At 43.8% G+C, this 22,524-nt stretch overlaps 1 protein-coding gene across 2 annotated transcripts in view; it reads right to left on the reverse strand.

The window, feature by feature from the left end:
- The window catches only part of Arpc2 (actin related protein 2/3 complex subunit 2), a 33,975-nt gene that overhangs the window by 1,398 nt on the left and 10,053 nt on the right, over positions 1 to 22,524 (reverse strand). For both annotated transcript variants that reach the window (XM_059278013.1, XM_059278014.1), the window contains 8 exons: positions 21,877 to 21,911; positions 20,164 to 20,276; positions 15,146 to 15,191; positions 12,305 to 12,491; positions 11,323 to 11,416; positions 3,979 to 4,105; positions 2,682 to 2,782; positions 2,015 to 2,115 (listed from right to left, as the gene is read on the reverse strand). In XM_059278013.1, coding sequence (XP_059133996.1) covers positions 2,015 to 2,115; positions 2,682 to 2,782; positions 3,979 to 4,105; positions 11,323 to 11,416; positions 12,305 to 12,491; positions 15,146 to 15,191; positions 20,164 to 20,276; positions 21,877 to 21,911 — 804 coding nt within the window. The remainder of the gene's footprint in view (positions 1 to 2,014; positions 2,116 to 2,681; positions 2,783 to 3,978; positions 4,106 to 11,322; positions 11,417 to 12,304; positions 12,492 to 15,145; positions 15,192 to 20,163; positions 20,277 to 21,876; positions 21,912 to 22,524) is intronic.

Below are 22,524 nucleotides of genomic sequence, written 5' to 3' on the forward strand. Positions count from 1 at the left end.
CTCCACAGACAACTTCTAGTTCAGGAGCACACCTATAGCAGGACCGAATTATTTTAAATCTGTCCACTTAGCAGGATGGAGGTTTTTGAACAACTCAATTTATTCTTGTAAAGGACTCATCTTTCCTCGGGTCCTCCATCAGGGCCGGGATTAATTCCTGCCTCTTTCTGTCCAATTTGGCAGTAGGCACCAGGAACACGTGCTGGCCACAGAACAGATGAAGACGGGACAGTTATCAGGGTGAAGGTAGGTGATGCAAGCAGTCCCAAGACTATTTTAACATCCATCCCCTTTTAACCTTTCTGTCTCTCTCTCTCTTTTTAATGTACATTGGTGTCTTGCCTATATGAATGTCTGTGTGAGGGTGTCAGATCTTGGAGCCAGAGACAGTTGTAAGCTGTCATGTGGGTGCTGGGAATTGAACCCGGGTGCTTTGGAAGAGCAGTCGGTGCTCTTAACTGCTAAGCCACCTCTCCAGCCCCTCGTTCTGTTTTTGTTTGCTGTGTGTCTGTGTCTGTGTGTGTGTGTAAAGGCCAGAAGTTGACAATGGGTGTTTTCCTCAATTGGTTTTCCGTTTGTTGTTGTTTTTTGAGACAAGGTCCCACTCCATAGCTGGATGGCTGGGAACCTGCTATGTAAACCAGGCTGGCCTTGAAATCACTGAGACCACACCTCTGCCTTCCACGAGAGTCCTGGGATTAAAGGTGTGTGCCACCATGCCTGGCTCTTCATCTGATTTTTGGAAACAGGGTTTCTCACTGAGCCAGGAAGTCAGTGACTGGTTAGAGGCGGGCCAGAGAGCTCCCACAATCCACCTGTCCCTGACCTGTGTGTACTGGGTTAGAGGAACGGGGCACCATGCCTAATTTATACACGGGTGACAGGGACCCAAACTCAAGTCCTCACACTTGCACAGGGACACTGCATCACCTGAGCCACCTCCTAGCCTACCTGCTTGTTTTTGGAGATAAGACCTTGCTAATGTTACCCAGGCCAGCCTCAAACTCCTGGGCTCAACTTATTTTCCTAATTCAGTAACCAGCAGCCTCAGTAGGGACCACAGGCTGGGTCTGTATGGTTCTGAATCATCATCCAGAGCAAGTTCCCCTTTCTACCCCAGGTCACACCTATAACGGCGGCTGGGGGAAAGCACTTTTGTATAGACAAGGAGGAAAGGAGAAGTTGCAGGCACCTGGAGCCTCCCTGGGCATAACCCTACTTGCCCACCTTGTCTACAGCTTTGCATTTTTTAGCCATGCACGCAGCTGCCACACCGTGACATGACATCTGGTTCCATCTCTCTCCAGGTCAGATGGAACCCCACCTTCAGGCTGTAGGTGGCAGCACAGAAAGTCGGAAGAGACTTCCCACCAAGCACACAGATGCCTGATGGTGCTGTACTGAAAACCCTTACCTACTTCTCAGTACTCAGCGGAACCTTCCAATGTCAATGGAGTCGAGGTTGGTACAGCTGCACACGGCAGAAGGAGCTGAAGGTGTTCTGACTGCCACCCACACTGGCGTGAACTCTCGGTCTCACACCATGTTGGCCTTTTGAGCAGAGCCACACTGCTTACTGCTCTGCCTGCCTGGTGTCTTTCCCCCCGACAGAGGCAGCCTTTGCCCTGCACACCTGTCCTGCAGAGAGCAGGGCAGTAGACACAAAGAACAGGGAGGTGCTGGCTCCAGGCCTTTTCAGATAACTAAACATCCTAAAGTGATTGACTCCACCTCTCCAGGAATACGGAAGGAAGAGACTCGCCTTTTACAATTCAAGCCCATAGAGAACAGATTCTTCGTCTTTTAAAAAAAGGGCCATTTATTTCCTTTCCCTAACTGTCGTTCTTGTAGCTCACAAAGACCGTGGATCCCATCAGTGGCAAGGCCTTTTCATTCACTCTCACTCCGGTAGCTCTAGGCTTGGCTCTGCTGGCCTCTTCAGTCACCTGGGTGCAGGCCCCAGGAGCTGCTACTTCTCCAGAGCTGAGGTGGGAAGGTGGTTCCTCCTACTTACGTGATTGTTTTCATTTCTTTTTTCTCGGCATCTGGGCGTGCACGGTTGAGCACCTTAAGGAAGTCAGATGTTTTTGCTCGCATTCGTGTATGAATATAGGCCTAAGAGTAAACACAGGAGCAGCTGAAACAGGATCACGTTCCAGAGAAACAGCTCTGCTTTCACTGGGATACACTGGGGGTACGTAAGGGAGGTGGGATGGGTAGGCAGCAATACCAGAGATACAGATTCCCTCTACTACAGACAGGATGAGGGGAAGGGAGAGCGTCATCTCTCTCTTACTGTGGGGGACAAACTGTTGCATGGGACATGCTAGGCCACCGCTCTACCACTGGCTACACCAAGAGATGATTTCTTAAGGCCTCTGGAACTTTTTACAGATTTTTAAAATTTAGTATACATGTGCCTGTGCCCGCATAGATTCTATGTACATTATGTATGTGCACGTGTCCATGGAGGCCAGAAGAGAGCATCAGGCCCTGATACATATGGTTGTGAGCTGACATGGGCACTGGAAACTGAACCTGGGTCCTCTGAAAGCACAGCAGCACTCTTAATTGCTGAGCTCCCCCTCCTTTCTCCCCTTTCTCTCCTCCCCTCCAGCCCCATGTGGAAGTGTCTACTCAGAGTCAATCAATGGCCTGGTAGAGGTGCCGGTGCCCCTCACCTTAGAGCACTTAATGTGGTAGTGCAGGTAGTCCCGGAAGGTGTGGATCAGGTTGATGGTGTTGTCTCGAGCAGTGGCATTGGTGTGGCGAGGGAAGAGCACTAAGGCACAGAAACAGACAAGCCATTATTGGTGGCGTGTGTGCTACCATCACAGACAACACTATCAGGGAGTGCCGATGAGTGCAAATAGTGAAGCTCAGGACACAAAACCCAGGAGTGCCCGGATTCCACACTGAACTCTAGCTTCCCGTGTCCTTGGTGCTGAAGCAGAGACTGTCAGTGAAACTAGGTTCCAAAGAATACTCCTCTCCTGACCATGAGAACCAAACCTAAGACAGGCCCGGCAGGGTAAGCTGCTTTCCACCCACAGGCTTAGGCTGCCGCACTGGGCAGATCTGCCTGTGGACTCCAGTTCTCTCCATGTTTGTTTCACTAACACCAAGAGCCCCGAGTTCTACCAACTGTGCTGAAAAAGAATGGCCGGTAAGAAAGGTAGAACTCCGGTTCTCAGTTTACCCTGGCTTGAAGGAAAAAAAAGTGAACATCAGGCTAGGAAATGCATTCTATTCTAAGTTTACCACGATTTATGAATCATAAAGAAACAAATGCCGTCAATGAAACTGACATGCTATCAACTGTAAGACACACCTCAACTGCAAGAAGCATATGGAAGGAAAATGTAGTCACCAGCCACACACAGCTACACCTGTAGTTAAAGGTGAACCTAAGGAGACAGTCCTGCAGCATGCAGCAGGAAATGGGCTGTCAGCTGTCATGATCGGCCAGCTCACAGGGCTGACATGAGTACGCCTAGTATCTTCGGTGGAAAAGAAGACTCAGCGAATCACGGCTGAGCTCAGGTGTTAGAAGCAAAAACCCCAACACTGCCCCACGACAGAGAACTCTACTCAGCTGCCAAGCAATGCTGACACGGCCTGTCCCTAACTCCTGACACCAGAGCTTACCGTTTCCCTTACCACTTAAGAAAAACACAAAGAACCAGGAAATGATTACTGCAGCAAAACAGCGCCCAGCCTGCTTTGTGATCAGCGCCCTGTGACACGCCTGTCACAGCACAGAAGCGGCAACCCAAACATGCCGGTATGCCTGCTTCTGCCACTAAAAAAGTTAGCTAAGGCTGTCGGGATGGATTTGGGCACGCTGCCGTGTGAAGGAAGGCAGCTCCACTTGCTGAGGGAAAGCTTTGGGTTGTTCTCTGCAGTGCTGAGGACTGAACTCAGGGCCGTGTGTGTCTAGGCAAGCACTCTACCACTGAACTACCTCTCCAGCCTCACCGAAGGTGATGTAGCCAATGTTGTCACCCACGGCAGCGTCTGTGTCTTTCAGCTCTAGAGGAGGTTCCCTGTGGCTAAAAAGGACCTGGGGGGCTGTGTGGCTGGCTCTTCGTCCTTCTTTGAACTCCTGTGGAGATAGAGCAAGAGAAAAATTCATGAGTTGAGCGGCACTTTCTCCATACTATGTGCTCAGACCTTCACAGTCCTTTAGACCAGCAGATAACTAAAAATGGAACTGTCAAACTTCAGCTACATGTCCGGCTGGCACTCGCCTTTAATTGCAGCAATCAGGAGGCAGAGGCAGGCAGATTTCTGTGAGTTTGAGCTAGCCTGGTCTACAAAGTGAGTTTAGGCAGAGCTGTTACAGAAAAACCCTGTCTTGAAAAACCAAACCAAACCAAACCAACAATAAAAAACCCACCCTACCTACAAGTGCCAGCTGCTTCCACTGCCCTCCAGACTCAACAGGGAGACACTACAGAGCCCCGAACAGACCCCATCTTCAGCCTGTGATACAAAGTGTCGCAGTACAAGCCCTTTCCCCTTTCTCGCTTCATTTGGCCTAACATGGCAAGAGGATCAACCTGAGTTCCAGACCAGTCAGGGCAGAGTGGAAAGACTGCTCCAGAGAACAACACGGAACTTCAGGTAAGCACTGCTGCTTACTACTCCCTTCTGTATAATGGGGAAAAAAAGTTTAAAGAAATCTTTAAAGTTTCATGATGACTAGTACCAGGCTTTAGCTGGAGTTTAAAAAATTTTTATTTATTTGTATTTTTATTTATTTGTATGAGTGCTCTGCATGTACGCCTGCACACCAGAAGAGGGCATCATATCCTATTACACATGGCTGTGAGCCACCATGTGGGTGCTGGGAATTGAACTCAGGACCTCTAGAAGAGCAGCCAGTGCTCTTAACCTCTGAGCCATCTCTGCAGCCCCCCTGGAGTTTTAAATTCTATACACACAGGGAAAACTTTATAAACTGAACAATTTCCCCTGGCTCCCTTGGTTCCCAGGGCTTTGTAGTTTCTTCCATGCCTTCTCCCCTGCCTATGGCCCCCTTACCCCCACATGAGAAGGGGCTTCATGTAGCTAGGCTGCTTTTTTTTTTTTTTTTTTTTTTTTTTAAAGATTTATTTATTTATTATGTATATTATGTATACAGCATGCATGACTACAGGCCAGAAGAGGGCGCCAGATCTCATTACAGATGGTTGTGAGCCATCATGTGGGTGCTGGGAATTGAACTCAGGACCTCTGGAAGAGCAGCCAGTGCTCTTAACCGCTGAGCCATCTCTCCAGCCCGCTAGGCTGCTTTTAAACTCACTACATAGACGAGAAGGACTTTTGGCTGAGCTCTCTCTCCAGTTGATGAGTTTAACTCCTGATCGTCGGCCTCTACGACCTCAGCACACCCACACCTGACCTTTTACTTCCAGTTTCATGAATGCTATGCTTTTACTGGGTGCTGGGCCTTTGATTGTACTGTTTAACTACGAGATCTTTACCTGTTATTATTTAGAATTCATCAATCAAAATTCTAAAGCAAATTTAACCCCGCCCCGGGGACTAAAGGAGACAGATTGAAAGAAGCTAAGTTATCTTAAGAGAGTAAGGTAGGAGAATTAAGTGAAGTCTAGCATGGTTTACATAGAAAGACCTTCTCCCAACCCCTCCTGCCCTCCGCAAAAACAAACCCTAACAAAACTCTAGTAAGCCATTATGGCACATGCTCATAATCTCAGAACTTGGAAGGTGGAAGCAAAAGGATCAAGAGTTCAGGGTTGTTCCCCGGCAATTCACGGCTAGCCCCAGCCTACAGAAGAGTGTGCATCAAAATATCAAACCCGGCGGTGTTGGTGGTGCACACCTTTAATCCCAGCACTTGGGAGGCAGAGCCCGTCGGATCTCTGTGAGTTCGAGGCCAGCCTGATCTACAGAGCGAGTTCCAGGACAGGCTTAAAAACTACAGAGAAACCCTGTCTTGAAAAACTACACACACCCCCACTAAAAAACCCAAACCAAATAATCCCCCCAAAATAAAAGAGCTCATGATCCTTAACAAAAGCACAGTGCTTACCAAAACTATTAAAAAAAGGACTAAAGTAGAAAAACAAAACAAAACAAAACAAAACCCAGTCCATTCCTCTTATGCTCAATCCCCAGGCCCGCCCATATGCATTCCTATACAAATAGATGAGTGACTATGACATTCCTCTCCTAGAGTTCCCAGCAATGACAGCAACACATGAAAGGCCCTGAATTCACTCCCTAGAAACCCCTCCCTTAAAAAGACTCAAATCCACTGGGTAGAGCGAGTGGGTCTTCTGAAACAGGGCAGGTGCATGAAGCTAAGGACAGTGTCAGGGTTAAGACACTAAGAGCATGGTCACACAGCCCTACAATCTGAAGTGTGGCTGCTCTTGCTGCTCACATACCACCTCTGCTATAGTCAGCCTCCAACAGCAGGGACAACTGGCTGCTCTGGGAGCTCCTATCTCTTCTCTGCAAGCATTTCTATGATACTTCACTATTCATTTGGGCATCTGGCTTCCTTCCCTGCCAGGCTCAGTTCCTTAGGCCAAAGCTCCTGCTGTACTTCAGGTTCTACTGTCCTTCAAAGACAGCACAGTCCTGCTGAGTAAAAGAAAACACCCCTGCACCTGCTGATGCAGAACCATTGTAATGAGAGGGCAGGGACAGGGACTATACTTCTATTTGCAAGTAGGAAGAGACCACGGTGTGGTGGCTTCAATGAAAATGGCCCCCAAAGGCCCATAGGAAGTGGTACTATTGGGAGTAGGTGTGGCCTTATTGGAGGAAGTGTGTCATGGGTGGGCTTTGGAGTTTCAGAAGCTCAAGCCAGGCTGCCCGATACAGATACAGATAGAGATACAGAACTCTCAGCGACCTCTCCAATACCATGTGTACCTCACCTGCCACCATGCCTCCTATCATGATGATAATGTACTAAACCTCTGAACTGCAAGCTAGCTCCAATTAAATGTTTTCCTTTGTAAGAGATGTGTGGTCATGGTGTCGTCACAGCAATAAAACTCTAACTAAGACACACTGATTATCAAGTCCTAAGCAAAATACAGATCATGTGGGATTCTGCTTGTTTTATACACTGCTTCTAAGCTAGCTCTGTGTGACTGTTAAATGGTTATGGAGAAGAGAAAGGGTTTCTATGTGTTAGGTTAGCTCCCTTCCCAACATACCTTGTTCCCTAAAGGAAAGACACTTTGAGACTGGGTACATGCCTATAAAGCCAGCACTTGAAAGAAGAATTTACGATCAGTCTGATGTAGTGGTACAAGTCTTTAATTCCAGCACTCAGGAGGCAGGGTGGGCAGATTCTCTGAATTTGAGGCCAGCCTGGTCTACGTATACAGAGTTCCAGGACAGCCAGGGCTATACAGTAAGACCCTGTCTCAAAAAAGCCTCCCACAAAGAACAAAATAAAACAGATAAAAAAACAAACAAAAAACAAAGAATTCAAGATCATCCTTGGCTACATGAGCCGCTTTCTCTTCCTCCTTCTCCCCATTCCCCAAGAGATTTGATCAACACTATTTCTACAGCAGGAAATAACCTTTAGACAACTTGATGTCTTGGCTTCTCCTTGCTCTCTCTTGAAATAGCAACAGAAACCAACCCCTCCCAACAGACCCCTTGTCTTCATTATTATCTGTCACACAGAAACCTACCAGACTGTTTTTCTTCTTTCTGGTAAGATGTCTGCTGAACACCAGGATACTATTCCTTTTTTAAAAAAAATTTAAGCCAGGCGGCGATGGCGCACGCCTTTAATCCCAACATTCGGGAAGCAGAGCCAGGTGGATCTCTTTGAGTTCGAGGCCAGCCTGGTCTACAGAGCAAGATCCAGGACAGGCACCAAAACTACACAGCGAAACGCTGTCTCAAAAAAACAAAAATAAATAAATAAAAATAAAAAAGCATTTATGAATTTAATTTACTCTGTGTGTATGTGACCATCTGTACCACTGCACGTGTGTGGAGGTCAGAGGACATCTTTACTTCTTTCCTTCCACTAGGTAGGACCTGGATGTGGAACTCAAATCAGGCCACTGGGCTTGGTGGCAAGTGACCTTTACCTGCTAAGCCCATCGCACTGTTTTTTTCTTCCAACAAAGTACAATTTATCCTAGGGATAAACTGCATATGATAAAGGTAGCATCTTAAATCAGGGTGTAAGTCAAGTTGGGCACCTAGAACTCGGGAGAGTAAGACAGGAGGATCACAAGTAGCTGCCAGCCTAGGCTGCAGAGTGAGGCAGTAAAAAAACAGAAGTGCTACCTGAGTGTGCACACACTAACACTGGACTATACAGGGAAGATCAGCGTGGTCCACGTGTAAGAATGACACGTCAATTCCTAAAGTGAAGTGGTCCAGGCTTTTCTTATTGGACCCACTACAACATGGTGTATACCTTTTCTTTCTCTCTCTCTTTTTTTTTTTTGTTTTTGTTTTTGAGTTCTGTGTGTATTGTGCTAGAACATTCTTTTTATTGCAGTTTTTTCATTTGTTTAGTTTTATTTCATGTGCATTGGTGTTTTGCCATGGGTGTCAGGTCCCCAGGAACTGGAATTACAGACAGCTGTGAGATGCCATGTGGATGCTGTAATTGAACCTGGGTCCTTTGGAAGAGCAGTCAGTGCTGTTAACCACTGAGCCATCTCTCCAGCCCCATGGTGTGTACCTTAACATAAGCATGTGCTAGCTGTGGTAGCTGGCCCTGTAATTCTAGCACATAGGAAGCTGGGAAAGGAACTGCTCCAGGTGTGAAGACAGCCCAGTAAACATTGAGTTCTGGGCTAGCCTGGGCTGCATGTTTTAAGAACAGGCAAAATAGGAACTAAACGAAAAAGGAAAAAAGAAAAGCCAAACAAACTAACTTTTCCTGCATACAGGAAAAATTTCAGGTGATTTATTTTGGTCTCTATGGTTATTCAGAGTAAATCATCCTAGCCTCTGATCTGGAGAAGGCGTCAGAGAAGATGGCTTTGAGTCCTACACAGCACTTGGGCTGCACATCTGGGGATACTCATCAATTAGAAACATTGGCAGAACAACAAACAAAAACAAAAACCACTACGATAGGTTTGTCTTTCCATTTAGATAAGTGTCTTGTCACATGCACTTTGAAGGAATTGTCTAAATTCATACCCCCTCCACAAAAAAATCCTACAGAGCAAACCTGCAGTAAACTCTAGGAGGTAAGATTTGTCTAAAGTATAAAAATAAGCTGGGATATTCCTGGAACAAAGTATAGCAAGACTTTAAAAAAAAAAATTACACACACAAAATCCCCAAATCAAAATTTATACTTCATAGCTTTTAAAATTAGTTTGCTAGCCTAGATTTAGTCCAATTTCTTAACTACTGCATTTAATTCCCATTAATTCTGCAGAAAAATATTATGGGCTGTCTGTCTAGGGCTTACTTTTAAGAGTTATGTATACAGCCGGGCGGTGGTGGCGCACGCCTTTAATCCCAGCACTCGGGAGGCAGAGCCAGGCGGATCTCTGTGAGTTCGAGGCCAGCCTGGGCTACCAAGTGAGTCCCAGGAGAGGCGCAAAGCTACACAGAGAAACCCTGTCTCGAAAAACCAAAAAAAAAAAAAAAAAAAAAAAAAAAAAAAAAAAAAAAAAAGAGTTATGTATACATACCCTGTTTTCCTCATGAAGCCCAGTACTATCAAACGCCAAGGTGTCACCATTTCACTTTTTGGCAAAGGGACTCCCAAACTAGAACCTCTGAATAGTCAGTCCCAACACAAAGCCATCAACAAGGACAGCATTCTGAAATTTTTCCTGGCTAGGTAGAAGGCTTGTACACAAAGCCTCACTTTGATAAGCACACAGCTCTCTTTCAAGTCTATTTAAAAAAAAAAAGAAAAAAAAAAAAGAAAGAAAAGGAAAGGAAAGAAAAAAAAGATTTTGCTTTAAAATTTTTTTTGAAAGAAAAAAACTGAGGCAAGTCTTACTCTGTAGCCTAGGCCATCTTGCAGGAATCCTCCTACCTCACACTTCTAAGTGGTTGGATTTAGAGGCTGGGCCACAAGCCTGGCTGCTTCAGAATTTAAAAAACAACACTCATCATTCTGCCAGGGAACTGAAAAATGTATTAAAACTTTGTATTACATTTTGAATGCTGACCCACCTCAGAAGGCAGCAGCCTGAATACCTCCTGATCAATGAGCTTTCATGTCCGAGAGCCAGTGACTGTCCAGCAGACAAGATGACACAGCCACAATGGGTCTACAACATGCTGAGTCCCACTGCACCAGAATCCCAATGACAAAATGTTCTTCTAAATCCCATTACTCTTTCTAGCAGGAGGCAGTCTATGGTGACTCATTCCAACTGTGGCAAGGCTCTCCTATCGTCAGGCCACAATTCCACCTACTATATGTTATCTCTTACTTTGGATTTCATTATTCACCATCCTGAAAAGACATGGGGACTAAACCAAGCCAAGAACAGGCCTTGCTATAAAACTGACTAAGCACAAGAGATAAGGAAATAAGACCGCACTTTAGATCAAGAACTCTGTCACAGGAAGGAAGGACAGTTAATATTCAGTCAAAATTAATTCTCCCCTTTGCCTTGTCTACAAAAGGCTAGAACCATGCAGAAGAAATAGAACATTCATGGAAGTTTGGTAGGGCCATGCTGGTTAGTTTCTGTCCACTTGATACAAACCTAGACACATCTGAGAAGAGGGAACCTCAGCTGGCGAACTGCCTCCATTAGACTGTCATAGAGGCATGTCTGTGGGGCATTTTTCTGATTAATGATTGATGTGAGGACCCAGCTCACTGTGCACGGTGCCACCCCTGGGCAGGTGGTCCTGGGTTGTATAAGGAAGCAGGCTGAGCAAGCCACAGAGAACAAGCCAGTAACGAGCACTCCTCCAGGGTTTCTGCTTTAGTTCCTGCTTTCAGGTTCTTGAGCTCCTTCAGTGATGGACTGTGATCTGGAAGTCTAAGGTAAAACAAACCCTTTCCTCTCCAAGATGCTTTTGGCCACAGTGTTTTATCATAGCAACAAAGAAGCAAATCAAGACAGGGTTGGTCATTACATCTTCAAGTTCCAATGTTAACAGAACTTTGTCTTTCCTATGCTATGGCATACATGTATGTTCTATTACCATCTTCCCAGGTACTGGGGATTGAACCAGGGACCTTGTATGTAGTAGGCAGATGCTCTACCACTGAGCTACATACAACCCTACCCCATATGGTGGCTATGTACACAGTGTGTAAAGATTTAACTATCTACAGCACAATGTCCCCTGAAGATTTTTGCTCCATACCTGCATGAAGACCTTTCCGATGACCACATCGTCGTCATCCTTAAACACCGTGCTGAAGACTACTGTGACTCTGTCTTTTTTAGATTCAACATACCTGAGGGAAACAAACTCAGGAATGTAAGTAAGTACAGCATCAGAAGATTCTGTCACTAACTTTATCTACAAGTGAAGTGGAAGGGTGAAGTCCAAAGTCTCCAACTCAGTAAAACAAAGGTGTGCCAGAGACTAGTACCTGCAGTCCAAAGTCAGGGCAGTAAACGCATTCCCAAGAAGGAAGTGGAATGAACAAAATTAGACTGTTTATCTTGTCTATAAGGCACAACATGGTGTTTTAAGTTAGTGATTCTTAGAATGTCATCTGTAAAAAGTTTCTCTATATATGATAGGATCCATACACAGTACACAGATAACTTAGAGTTGCAACAACAGCATCAATGCTCGGCCTCTGGTGCCTGATTATGTGGCCATCTTTAAAGTTTTCCATGTATTTATTCAATATGTACAGGTGTTTTGTCTGTATGCATACCTGTGCATCTGTGCCTGGTACCCAAAGAGGCAGTCAGATGCCCTGGATTGGAGTCACAGATGATTATGAGTTGTCATGTGGACTGAGAACTGAACCCAAATCCTCTGAAAAGTAGTAAGTACTGTGAAGGGTTGAGTATCTCCTGAGCCCATGGGAAACTCCTTTGAAAGAACTCAAAAAAGATAGTGCCTTGGCAGAGATGGCTCACTGGTTAAGAGCACTGGCTGCTCTCCCAGAGGACATGGGTTCAATTCTCATCCTACAAAGCAGCTCACAACCATAAAATACCAACACACATAAAATAATAAATAAGCCTAAAACATAAAAACACAAAAAAACTCCTAGAAGCAGTGCCTTAAAGGACAGTACAGGATTTCTTTTCATCTGGCTGACACTATATCTCAGTCAGTATCATATGGAGGCCACCCTCAGGCCAGAGCTGAAGTCCACACTTACATGGTCTCATCGTCCCGGTAATGGATAACCGCTCTGTTCTCTCCCTCTTTGCCCTCTTCTTGGAACTGAAAGTATTTCTCAAAGACAGAGGCAAAGCAATTTCGCTTCAACATGCCAGCCTGATGCACAATAGAATCCTTGGATGCAGGCAGATTTTCAAGGTCATATAGCAAAGAAACATTGTATCCTGGTGGGAGGAAAAACCATCCATAAGTTATATGAAAAACCAACCAACAAAAGCTATATGAAAAACCAAACAACAAAAGCCAAATCAAACCTGTATCTCCCAAGCAAACAGTGTAGAGGCACTTTCCCATCTCTATCTACTCCATATCACATTATGTAAATACTTATAGCTAGTTAATAAATCCCAAGGAGTATCAAAGATGAAGTTATAAATATGTGAAGGGAAGAAATAATAATCTGGAACTTTAGGGTCCTAGAGACAGTTGTGAAGGAGGACTATATGACCCAAGCTGTACAAGTCACATATTTTCTCCAATGGTTAATACACACCCACATGGTCAGCAGGTGGAAGCTTCCTGGGAATAAAATCTGACCCCCTTACACCACTGCAAACCCTTTGTGAGAGAGGGCAAGGTAGAAATCTGCTTCTCACACACACACTTCCCCAACAGTGTCTATCTGAATGACTATGTATTTCCAGGGTTTTCAGAATTTTACTTCTTTGAAGATGTCAGGACAGATAACAGATAACAACATATCCTTGTTTAGAATGGAAAAGCGGTTCAGAGAAGCAGCGCCTTGTTGACGACAGCAGGACACACAGATACAGTGCTCTCCATCAGAAGTGGGTCTAAATTCTGGCCTCACTGTGTGACCTTGGAAAACTGTCCAGTCTCTACAATGCCCTCATCTTTCGGAGGTCTGGGGTGGTGGTGGAAGATGTAGTATAGAAGGGAGAGATTCAAGAAGTACAGTATTTAAGTTAGGCATGGAGGTGCAGGCCTACAATGCCAGCACTCAAGAGACGGAGCTGGGTGTCTTGACTTCCAGGACAGCCCGGGCAAATAACAAAACTATCTCTCAAACAGCCACAGAATTTATGAACAAGGTCATCAATAAGTAGAGCAGAACAGGGACTGAGAATCATGTCTACTGACCACTAAGCTACCCTGCCTCCTCCTATGAATGTCAGGAAAAGGGCTAATCAAGTCATTAACAGTGCTCCAAAGTCTATACATGTTTTTTCACGAATACCTTTAAATCACTGGGGATCATTTAAAAACAGTAACTAATGGGAATATGTTACCAGAACCATATGGATCTCCCATTCCTAAATATCTATAGCCTCTATAGTATTTATTATTATAAAGTTATTCCTTAGGCCCTATTTTCCCTATTTATCTCTTTGAGAGCACAGGCTACTGAAATCTTCATTTTTGTCATGTTAATATTAAAAATAATAACAATCACTATTCAATTTTGGGAAATCTGAAAAACAACAACAAAGAGTTGAAGTTTGCTGTTTCTCAGAGTCCACATAAAAAGTGAAGTATAGCTGATGTTTGACCTCAACTGAGACTTCAGATAGGAGCAGAACATACCAATGGATGCAAAGGATGCAAAGTAACAATCAAGGGCCAGGGAGACAGCTGAAGGGAAAGCGTTTGCTCTAAACCCTGTGATGGCTTCAGTTCACCCCAGAACCTCTGTACAGGTGAAAGGAGAGCACTGACAATAAGCTGTCCTCGGGCTTCCATAGGCATGGTATGGTGCACTACCCACATCTCGGGCTTCCATAGGCATGGTATGGTGCACTACCCACATCTCGGGCTTCCATAGGCATGGTATGGTGCACTACCCACATACACACACAATAATACTTTCCAAAAATTACCAACAAAAACAATCAATCTTATGTGGCTGGATACACTTTCCAAAACTGCCTAAATAAACTGATAAACATAAGGTGCTACTTTTACATGGTTATTTACACTAGTGTTACCAGAGGTTGTTGAGTGGGAACCAATGTTTGTCCATTTATTTGTCTGTGTACGTATGTGTATGAATGGAAACTAGGGTGCAATCTGGGGTGTTTCCTCAGGAGTGTTCATCTTATATTTTTATGTTTTTAAAACAAAAATATAAAAAGTAATCACTTTTTTTTTTTGGTTTTTCAAGACAGGGTTTCTTTGTGTAGTTTTGGTGCCTGTCCTGCATATCGATCTGTAGACCAGGCTGGCCTTGAACTCACAGAGATCTGCCTGCCTCTGTCTTCCAAGTGCTGGGATTAAAGGTGCGCCACCACTGACCGGCTAATAACTGTTACAAAGTTATAAATGCTAGTGAATTGCCATGTTGGTGCTGAGAATTGAACCTGGGTCCCCTAGAAGAGCAACCAGTGCTCTTAACCATCCTGTATTTTGAAAATGAATCTCTCATTGAGATCTAGGACTCACCAATTATACTAGACTGATCACCTGTGATCTTCCCAGGACTGGGATTGCAACTGTACATTACTTTTTAATTAGGTACTGGTGTTCAAACTTAGGCCCTCATACTTTTGAGACAACTGCTTTATAAGCTGAGCTATCTCCCCAGTCCCCCAAGAGCATTTTATGACTTTGCTCAAAGGGCACTTGCTCAGACAAAGGAGGCTCCTCTGTTAGAAAAATCATTTGGGGTGTTAATAATAACATGCCTACCAATTCTTAAGCCATTCTGTATCTCACTGATTAACGGCTATAGAGGGAGCTGACTCAATAACTGGGCTCCCGCAGGCGTAGTTCATAGAGTGAAAATGTAGCTTAAAAAAGGCCTGATACAAACAGGACATGGTGCTTTGTGTCATTCCACAGCTGCTAGCATTCTACATACCTGATTCTGGGTTTACCAAGAAACTCCCGTATACTCTCTTTAATAACTGGAGAGGAAGAAAAAAAAAGAGTTAATCCAAAGTCCATAGTAACTTCATTATTTTTGAAATACACAGTACTTGTGATAAACTCTTCTTAAACCAATATGCTTAATTTTCATTTGGTGGGTGGCAAACTAGAGGGGAAGTGAATTCACTGACTGACAAAACAGCTCTCTCATAGAATTGGATTACAATCCCAAGGTTAGTTCAGGGGTTGTCTCTGGAACCTGACCACACCCCTCCCATTTTTACTCTTTTCAGATTCTACACTGCACTCAGGTCTTTCCTCTTTAAGAGTAGAAAGAAGCAAGTATGACAAGAGATTACATCTATTATCAACTAAGCAAAGGCTGAAAATATAACCTAGGTGAATGAAGAGACAAAAAAAAAAAAAAAAAAATTTCGGCTGGGCGGTGGTGGCGCACGCCTTTAATCCCAGCACTCGGGAGGCAGAGTCAGGCGGATCTCTGAGTTCGAGGCCAGCCTGGACTACTAAGTGAGTTCCAGGAAAGGTGCAAAGCTACACAGAGAAACCCTGTCTCGAAAAACCAAAAAATAAAAAAATAAAAAAAATAAAAAAAAAAAATTTCTGGGCACTGACTTCTGTCAGTGTGTTAATCTTTTATGCTTTAAAATGACTTAGCTTGTAGCTGGCTTTAATGCAAAGGACAATGGATAATAGAATCTCAGTCGGCTAGTAATATCAGTGTGCCCACACAATGGTGTCCTAGCGAACTGGATTTCCCCACCCAACACCTTACTCTGCTGACTATATTCCAGCTTTTGGAAGCAGAGCACCAACAAAAGCCCCTTTACACTCCCCCTCATTTTTCTCTAACTGGTGAACTCTCCTTCAACTGACATCCTACTTAGGAAGGAACCAAGCTCACTTAAGTGTGTAAGGAACACATTAAGTAGTGGAAAGGAATATATCTGGAGACAGAAACGAAGTATGTAGTAAAATCATGAGCAATCTGAGCAGCTTTTCAGGGCTTAGCAGACTTTATATGTTCAACAGTTGGACATAGACATGGGGCTGGGTCAGGTTGTCCACGCTTGTAATCTCAACACTCAGGAGGCTGCAGCAGAAGCATCTCCAGTTTGAGATCAGCCCGGGCTACACAGGAGAATGTTTCAAAACCAAAAGTAAAAAGTCTCAAACCTCTAAAAATAAAACAGAAGTAAACCCCCCAAACACAAAATCCTAGACCAGACTCATTCACTAACCCTCACTAAAAACTTAGAGAGAGAGGGGCACCATTGCTCTACAGATGGTAACAAATACACTCAAACCCCAGCAGTGTAGAAAGAAACGGCTTCCCTTTTTATGGAGATAAGGGATCATGCAGACCAGGCTGGTTTGTAACTGATTATGTAATTGAGGATGGTCTTCCTGTCTCCACCTCCCAAATTTGGGGATTCCAGGTATGTGTCCAGGAAGATACAGGTTCTGTCTATAGGCATCCAGTCAAGTTCTAATGCTTACCACAAATAATCCTTTAATAGTCTACAGTATCACCAAGTATCAGCTACGCTGTTATCAAATTACAAAGGCAAAACAAACTTTTGTCTTGTTGGTTAAGAGTTACACATGCCATTGGAGAGACGGCTCAGTGGTTAAGCACACTGGTTGTTCTTCCAGAGGACCCCAGTTCAATTCCCAGCACCCACATGGCAGCTCACAACCTTCTGTACCTCCAATTCCAGGAGATCTTAATGCTCTCTCCTAGCATGTGGTACACAAAATATACATGCAGACAAAATACTCATACATACACACAAGACAACTTAATTTTAAAAAAGAATAGAAAAATAGAGTTTTAGTAGTTAGGCACCAGGGTCCAGCTCCATAATGGCAGAACCTGTCAGGCTTACTGCTGTATTCAGAGTCAAAACAACCCTATATATACATTCAGTGACTGTCCAAATGTGTATAAATGTTCTTTTTCATTTTATAGTTAATGAACTTTCTAGATAGCATTAAAATAAACAAAAACTAACAATAAACCATGTTTATGTTCCATCTGAAAACCCTAAAAAACAAAAAAACAAAAAGCCATCAAAGGCCCTTCACTCCCAACCCATTCCTTTTCTTGGTGATGCCAGAGACCAAACCTAGGGCTTGTCCATGCTCAGTAAACACTTCCCCGTGGAGCTATACCCTCTAGGGGCAGCCCCTCAAATATTCTTTAGAAATGCCTTAAGTCAAGGAAAAAAAAAAAAAAAAAGAAATGAAATGTCTTAAGTAAAGTCATGGAAATAGTTCACTGAATAATTTCCTAATATTTCTATACTTGATCACTTCAGAAATCTCATCTACAGAATTTAGTAACAGTGTGAACCCCAAAGTGTGAATTCATGATCACACTTGTTTATAGAAAGAGAAAAGCAAGAAATGTCTGGTACAGTTCCTCAGTGGTGATCACACAGCAAAGTGAGCTTTTCCAGAAGAGGAACTTCAGGGAAGGTTTCAAGGTCACAGAGGAGTTGGTGGCACATGGGAATTTTGACCTTCAGGTGCTCCATGTACCACTTCTCTAAGAGTCTGGGGTAAAGGGAAAAAAAGGAATATTGGCATGCTCCCTTAGCTACAATCCTAAACCACTGGTACTTGAAGAAAGGGGGTATTAGACATGGGGGAAACCAAAGCCCCTTCAATATGGTTTAACTCTAGTTTTACCAAGTGAATATTTTGAAACCTATGAAGTACTCAAGAGTCATGTTTACAGTACTTTTAATTCCTTTGCTCTTTCTTTTTTTTTTGTTTTTTGAGACAGGGTTTCTCTGTGTAGTTTTGGTTCCTGTCCTGGATCTCGCTCTGTAGATCAGGCTGGCCTCGAACTCACAGAGATCTGCCTGGCTCTGCCTCCCGAGTGCTGGGATTAAAGGCATGTGCTACTGCCACCCAGCGCTCTTTCTTTTTAAAAATATTTTTTGTAATTTATGATTATCATCATGTGTGTGAGTGCTGTGCCAAGTGTGGAGGTCAGAAGACAACTTTTGGAAGTCAAGTTTTCTCTTCCACCACGGTTCCAGGGACTGACCTCAGGCCATCAGGTCTGCACGTCAACTGCTTGTACCCACTGCGCCACCTTGAAGGCCCTTCTCTGTTCCTAGCACAACCTTTGAACATTTTTCTGCTATTCCACTGGCATCTGTTTTTTTGGGTTGGCTCTTTCTTTTTTTTTTGAGACCAAGTTCACTGTGTAATCCACACTGGCCTTGAACTCATGATCCTCCTGCCTCCACCTCCCCATCGCTGAGATCACAGTTGTGTGCCACTGCACCACACTGTTCACTTACACTTCAATCATGATTCACTTTTAAATTTGTGCTTCTTTTTCAACCATTGAGAGAAGAATGGAGGTGACCTGTCTACTTATAATTAACTATTAGATCTGCCTACCTGAGCACCAGAGCCGTCTGCCTTTAAAAGGGCCTGTGAAACAACAAGCTTTCCATGGTTATCCCAGGCTGGTCACTGTTTAACCCATCCAGGGAGTCACTTACTGCTTACTCTACTCCACTCCCACACTGGGAATGTTACTTTCTCTACCTACTTGTGTGGCAGCTATGAAAACTGCAGTGTGAGCCGGAGCTCACTAGCAGGCCAAGTACAGGATGGAAAGAGTCTAAGAAACCCAAGCCTGGTCTGGCTGTGAGCCGCAGACCAGCTCCTCTCCTTCCGATGATGAAATTACTTCACATTCCCTGAGTTTCTTCTCTTCCTTGAGCAAATCAAAAGCATCTGAACGATAAAAGACTCAAATCCCTACAGTTCCTAGTATTCTGTTTTCTAAGTCTGATTTTAGTAAAAAATTATAAAGTTTGGGATCAGATTCCTTGATAAACAGCTTTCATTACAGAAATCTGATGTTGTTCAAAAGCCACCACTTTACAGAAAGAGACAGAAATGGTTTTATCTTCAAGTAGCAGATAAGGGAGAGCCTAGTTTGTTAAAACTAAGATATTTGAAAACTGATTCAGGAACTGAGTCATACTTCCTGCTTTGAGACCCAACCACAATGTGCACACACTGGTGTAACAGCATTTTCTTTCTTCCATAAATGGCTCTCCCCAGAGCAACTGCAGTTCAACAGGAACCAAACCTCCTACTCTAGCTACCCAAAGCCAGGGCACAAGGCACAAGGCCTAGACAGCCCTTTTTACTTCCCCCAAGGTAGTTATAAGGAAGAGATGGTTGGAAAGGTTAGCGCTAAAGAATATTAACAACAACAAAAAAATTATAAAGCAATTACTTATGCCTCAACCTTCAACATGAAAACCCAGATGATAAAGTTTAATAAGCTACAAATTACATGCCTGCCTCGATAAGATTCTAAATATGGAACAGAACCTGTCTTATTAATGGTTACCATAACTATTTTTGTACTAGTGAAGAAAATATTCTCTGTTATTTCTGGAGGACTAGCTGTTCTGTTTCCAATATTTTTTAAAATCTGGATAGCCCAAATAAACTGAAAAGAATAAATCCTGAGTTGGGTGTGGTGGTACACATCTGCAATCCTAGCACTTGGAAGGTAGAGACAGAAGAAGCAGGAATTTGAGGGCTTCCTCAAACATGTAGGAAGTTTAAGGCCAGCCTGGACTACATGAGACCTTAAAAAAAAAAGCTTTTAATATTTGCTTGGGGGAGTTGGGGATTTAGCTCAGTGGTAGAGTGCTTGCCTAGCAAGCACAAGGCCCTGAGTTCGGTCCTCAGCTCCAGAAAAAAGAAAAAAAAAAAAATTTGCTTGGGGAACATCATTATTTCTCCAGGATAAAAGCAAACAAACCAAGAGTCAAACTCTTATCTGGAACACATTTTTCTCACATCACTGTGGGAAATGGAGCCCTGGGCTAGCTGTGTAAAGTAGCCTCATCTGGAAAAGTGGTTCAGCCCACTCTCTGGGTGGCAAGGGGCCAACAGAAAGTGAAGAATAATTAAGAGCCCCAAGGAAACCAATGAGGGACTTACCTCATCAGCACCATGTGCCTGAAGCTCCTTGTAGAATTTCAAAGAAATACTGACCATCACTTTTGTTTTGTCTCCATTAGGATTTGAAATATGATAAAGGACGCCATCAAAATCTGTGAATAAAGCAAGAAAGACTGCTTACTCTGGAGATGGGAGTAATCTCCCAGCACTTACCACAGGGCTGGCCAAGAGACCTGTGACAAGAGCGTGCAAGTAAATGATGTTCACTTTGATTTTGCTGGGAAGCTAACAGAAAAACTGCTATGGAATTAATTGCTCAGTGGCCCTCTTTGGTCTTACTTAAAATTACAAAGCTATTTTTACCGTAACCACACTTTGTGCTAAAATAACCTTAAGAAAACTTTCATTGTGACACATTTTCAAGAGAAAGAGCTATAAACAAACTTATCGACCTATGCAGCATTAACGCTGATCAGCACAAGGCACTTCTTCTTTCAGAATGTACTTGCTCCCACCCCGATTCACTACAAAGCAAATCCATACACACCATTTGATCAATATATACTTCAGGATGTATCTCTGGGAGATAATTTTACATCAACATAACCACAATCAGTCATGCTCAAATTCAAATAAAAAAAATTCTACTTTAATATTAAATACCTGGTAACTTATTCAACTATTACCTACTGTCTTGAAAAAAATTATGACCCCTCTTATCTTAAATATTTGAACTAGGATCTAAACAAGATCAAGACAACACAGATGATTATCTTGTCTCTGTTAATCTCTAGGCCTCTCTTTTTAGGCTCTCTCTTCCTGCACTACAACATGAGCTGAGCTCATCTGTATCACTGCTGAATCTAGGTACCCAGGGCCAGAATGCAGAGAACTTGCATGGAATCACAAGAACCACGAGGACTGGGCAATGCTAGTGACTAGGAGGCACGGATGGGAACCAACCGCCTCAGGCTACAAGTCTTTTCACGTCGTCTAGACCAACACTTGCCTTTCTAGACGGTACTTAGCTGTCAAATCTCCGAGGTCACGTATGAGTAGCCAATTATTATTATTTTTAAAACAGGGTTCACTCTGTAGCTCTGGCTAGCCTGGAACTCTCTATGTAAGCCAACCTGGCCTCAAACCAACAGAAATCCACCTGCCCCTGCCTCCTGGGTGCTGGGATTATAGACTGGGCCACCACGCCTGGCCATCAGGGAATGGGAAGCAGTATCACTGCTCTGACTTGACAAACAAGCTCTAGCACCTTCCTACCTCGACTCTCCCAAATGCTATGCAAACTTACATGATGGCTACTAGATTTCCAAAGTAGAAAGATGGTTCTTTGTATAATACAAAACCCAAACCACTAAGATATGTAAGGTAGCTTTACATAGTTTACCTAACTCCAAAGTCAGTTAGTAATGTTATAAACACATGAAATAGTCCTCGAAAGCCTCAAAAAAACTTGACACTCAAAACTTTTCTTTTCAGGGATGGAAAGCTGGCTCAGTATTTAGGAGAACTGGCTGTTCTTCCAGAGGACCCAGGTTCAATCCTCAGCAGCCACACGGCACCTCATAATACTCTGCAACTCTAGTTCCAGGAGAGCTGATGCCTTTTCCTGGTCCTCGGGCACTGGACACACACACATGGAGCACAGACAACCAGGCAGGCAAAACACCAATCCACCAAAAACTGGTTTCTTTTCTATTACATCCTCTCATAAAAGAGATGAGATAGGACACTTACCTGCAAATGTTACTTCTACAGCTTCTGGTTTGTTTCTGTAAAACAACAGAAAGGCCCTCAGTAAGATAATTGTAGGATAGAATGGCTTAGTGGATGGGGACACTTGCCAGCTAGGCCTGAGGACCTGAGACCTGAGTTGAATCCCTAGGGTGAAGGGAGAGAGCTGACAGCTGACTCATGCTGTCTTCTGGCCTCCATACACAAGCTGGACATGCACATCCACACATATACATGAATAAACAGATCAAATGTAAATGGGGAAAACAATCATACTGTTGCTTTCTTTTAGGGGGAATTGGAAAGGCTCCTGATTTTTACTTAAAACTGAAGCATTCTATATAAACGCAAGGCTTACAGATGAAGAGAGTAAGCATTCATTCTCTCATGGGCCTGAACCTTTAGACTTCCTTAAGGTGGAGGATCAGACAGAGGACACCTACAGCTTGTTTCCAACTGTTGTTCAATCGCTTGCCACAGCTGGTGCTCATTCTGGTTAAGACCTCTCCCACAGGACAGTGCCTACGGAAGTAAAATACTAGACAGAAAAGTGGCTAAGTATGATCATGTCCAATGGTTCTACTCTGTTTAAGGTGAAAGGATGATCTGAAGCCATCGACCAACAGTAAGTGCTATTCCATCCCAAAGATC

Source organism: Peromyscus eremicus, chromosome 13 (assembly GCF_949786415.1).
Source record: "Peromyscus eremicus chromosome 13, PerEre_H2_v1, whole genome shotgun sequence".
Lineage (NCBI taxonomy): Eukaryota > Metazoa > Chordata > Mammalia > Rodentia > Cricetidae > Peromyscus > Peromyscus eremicus.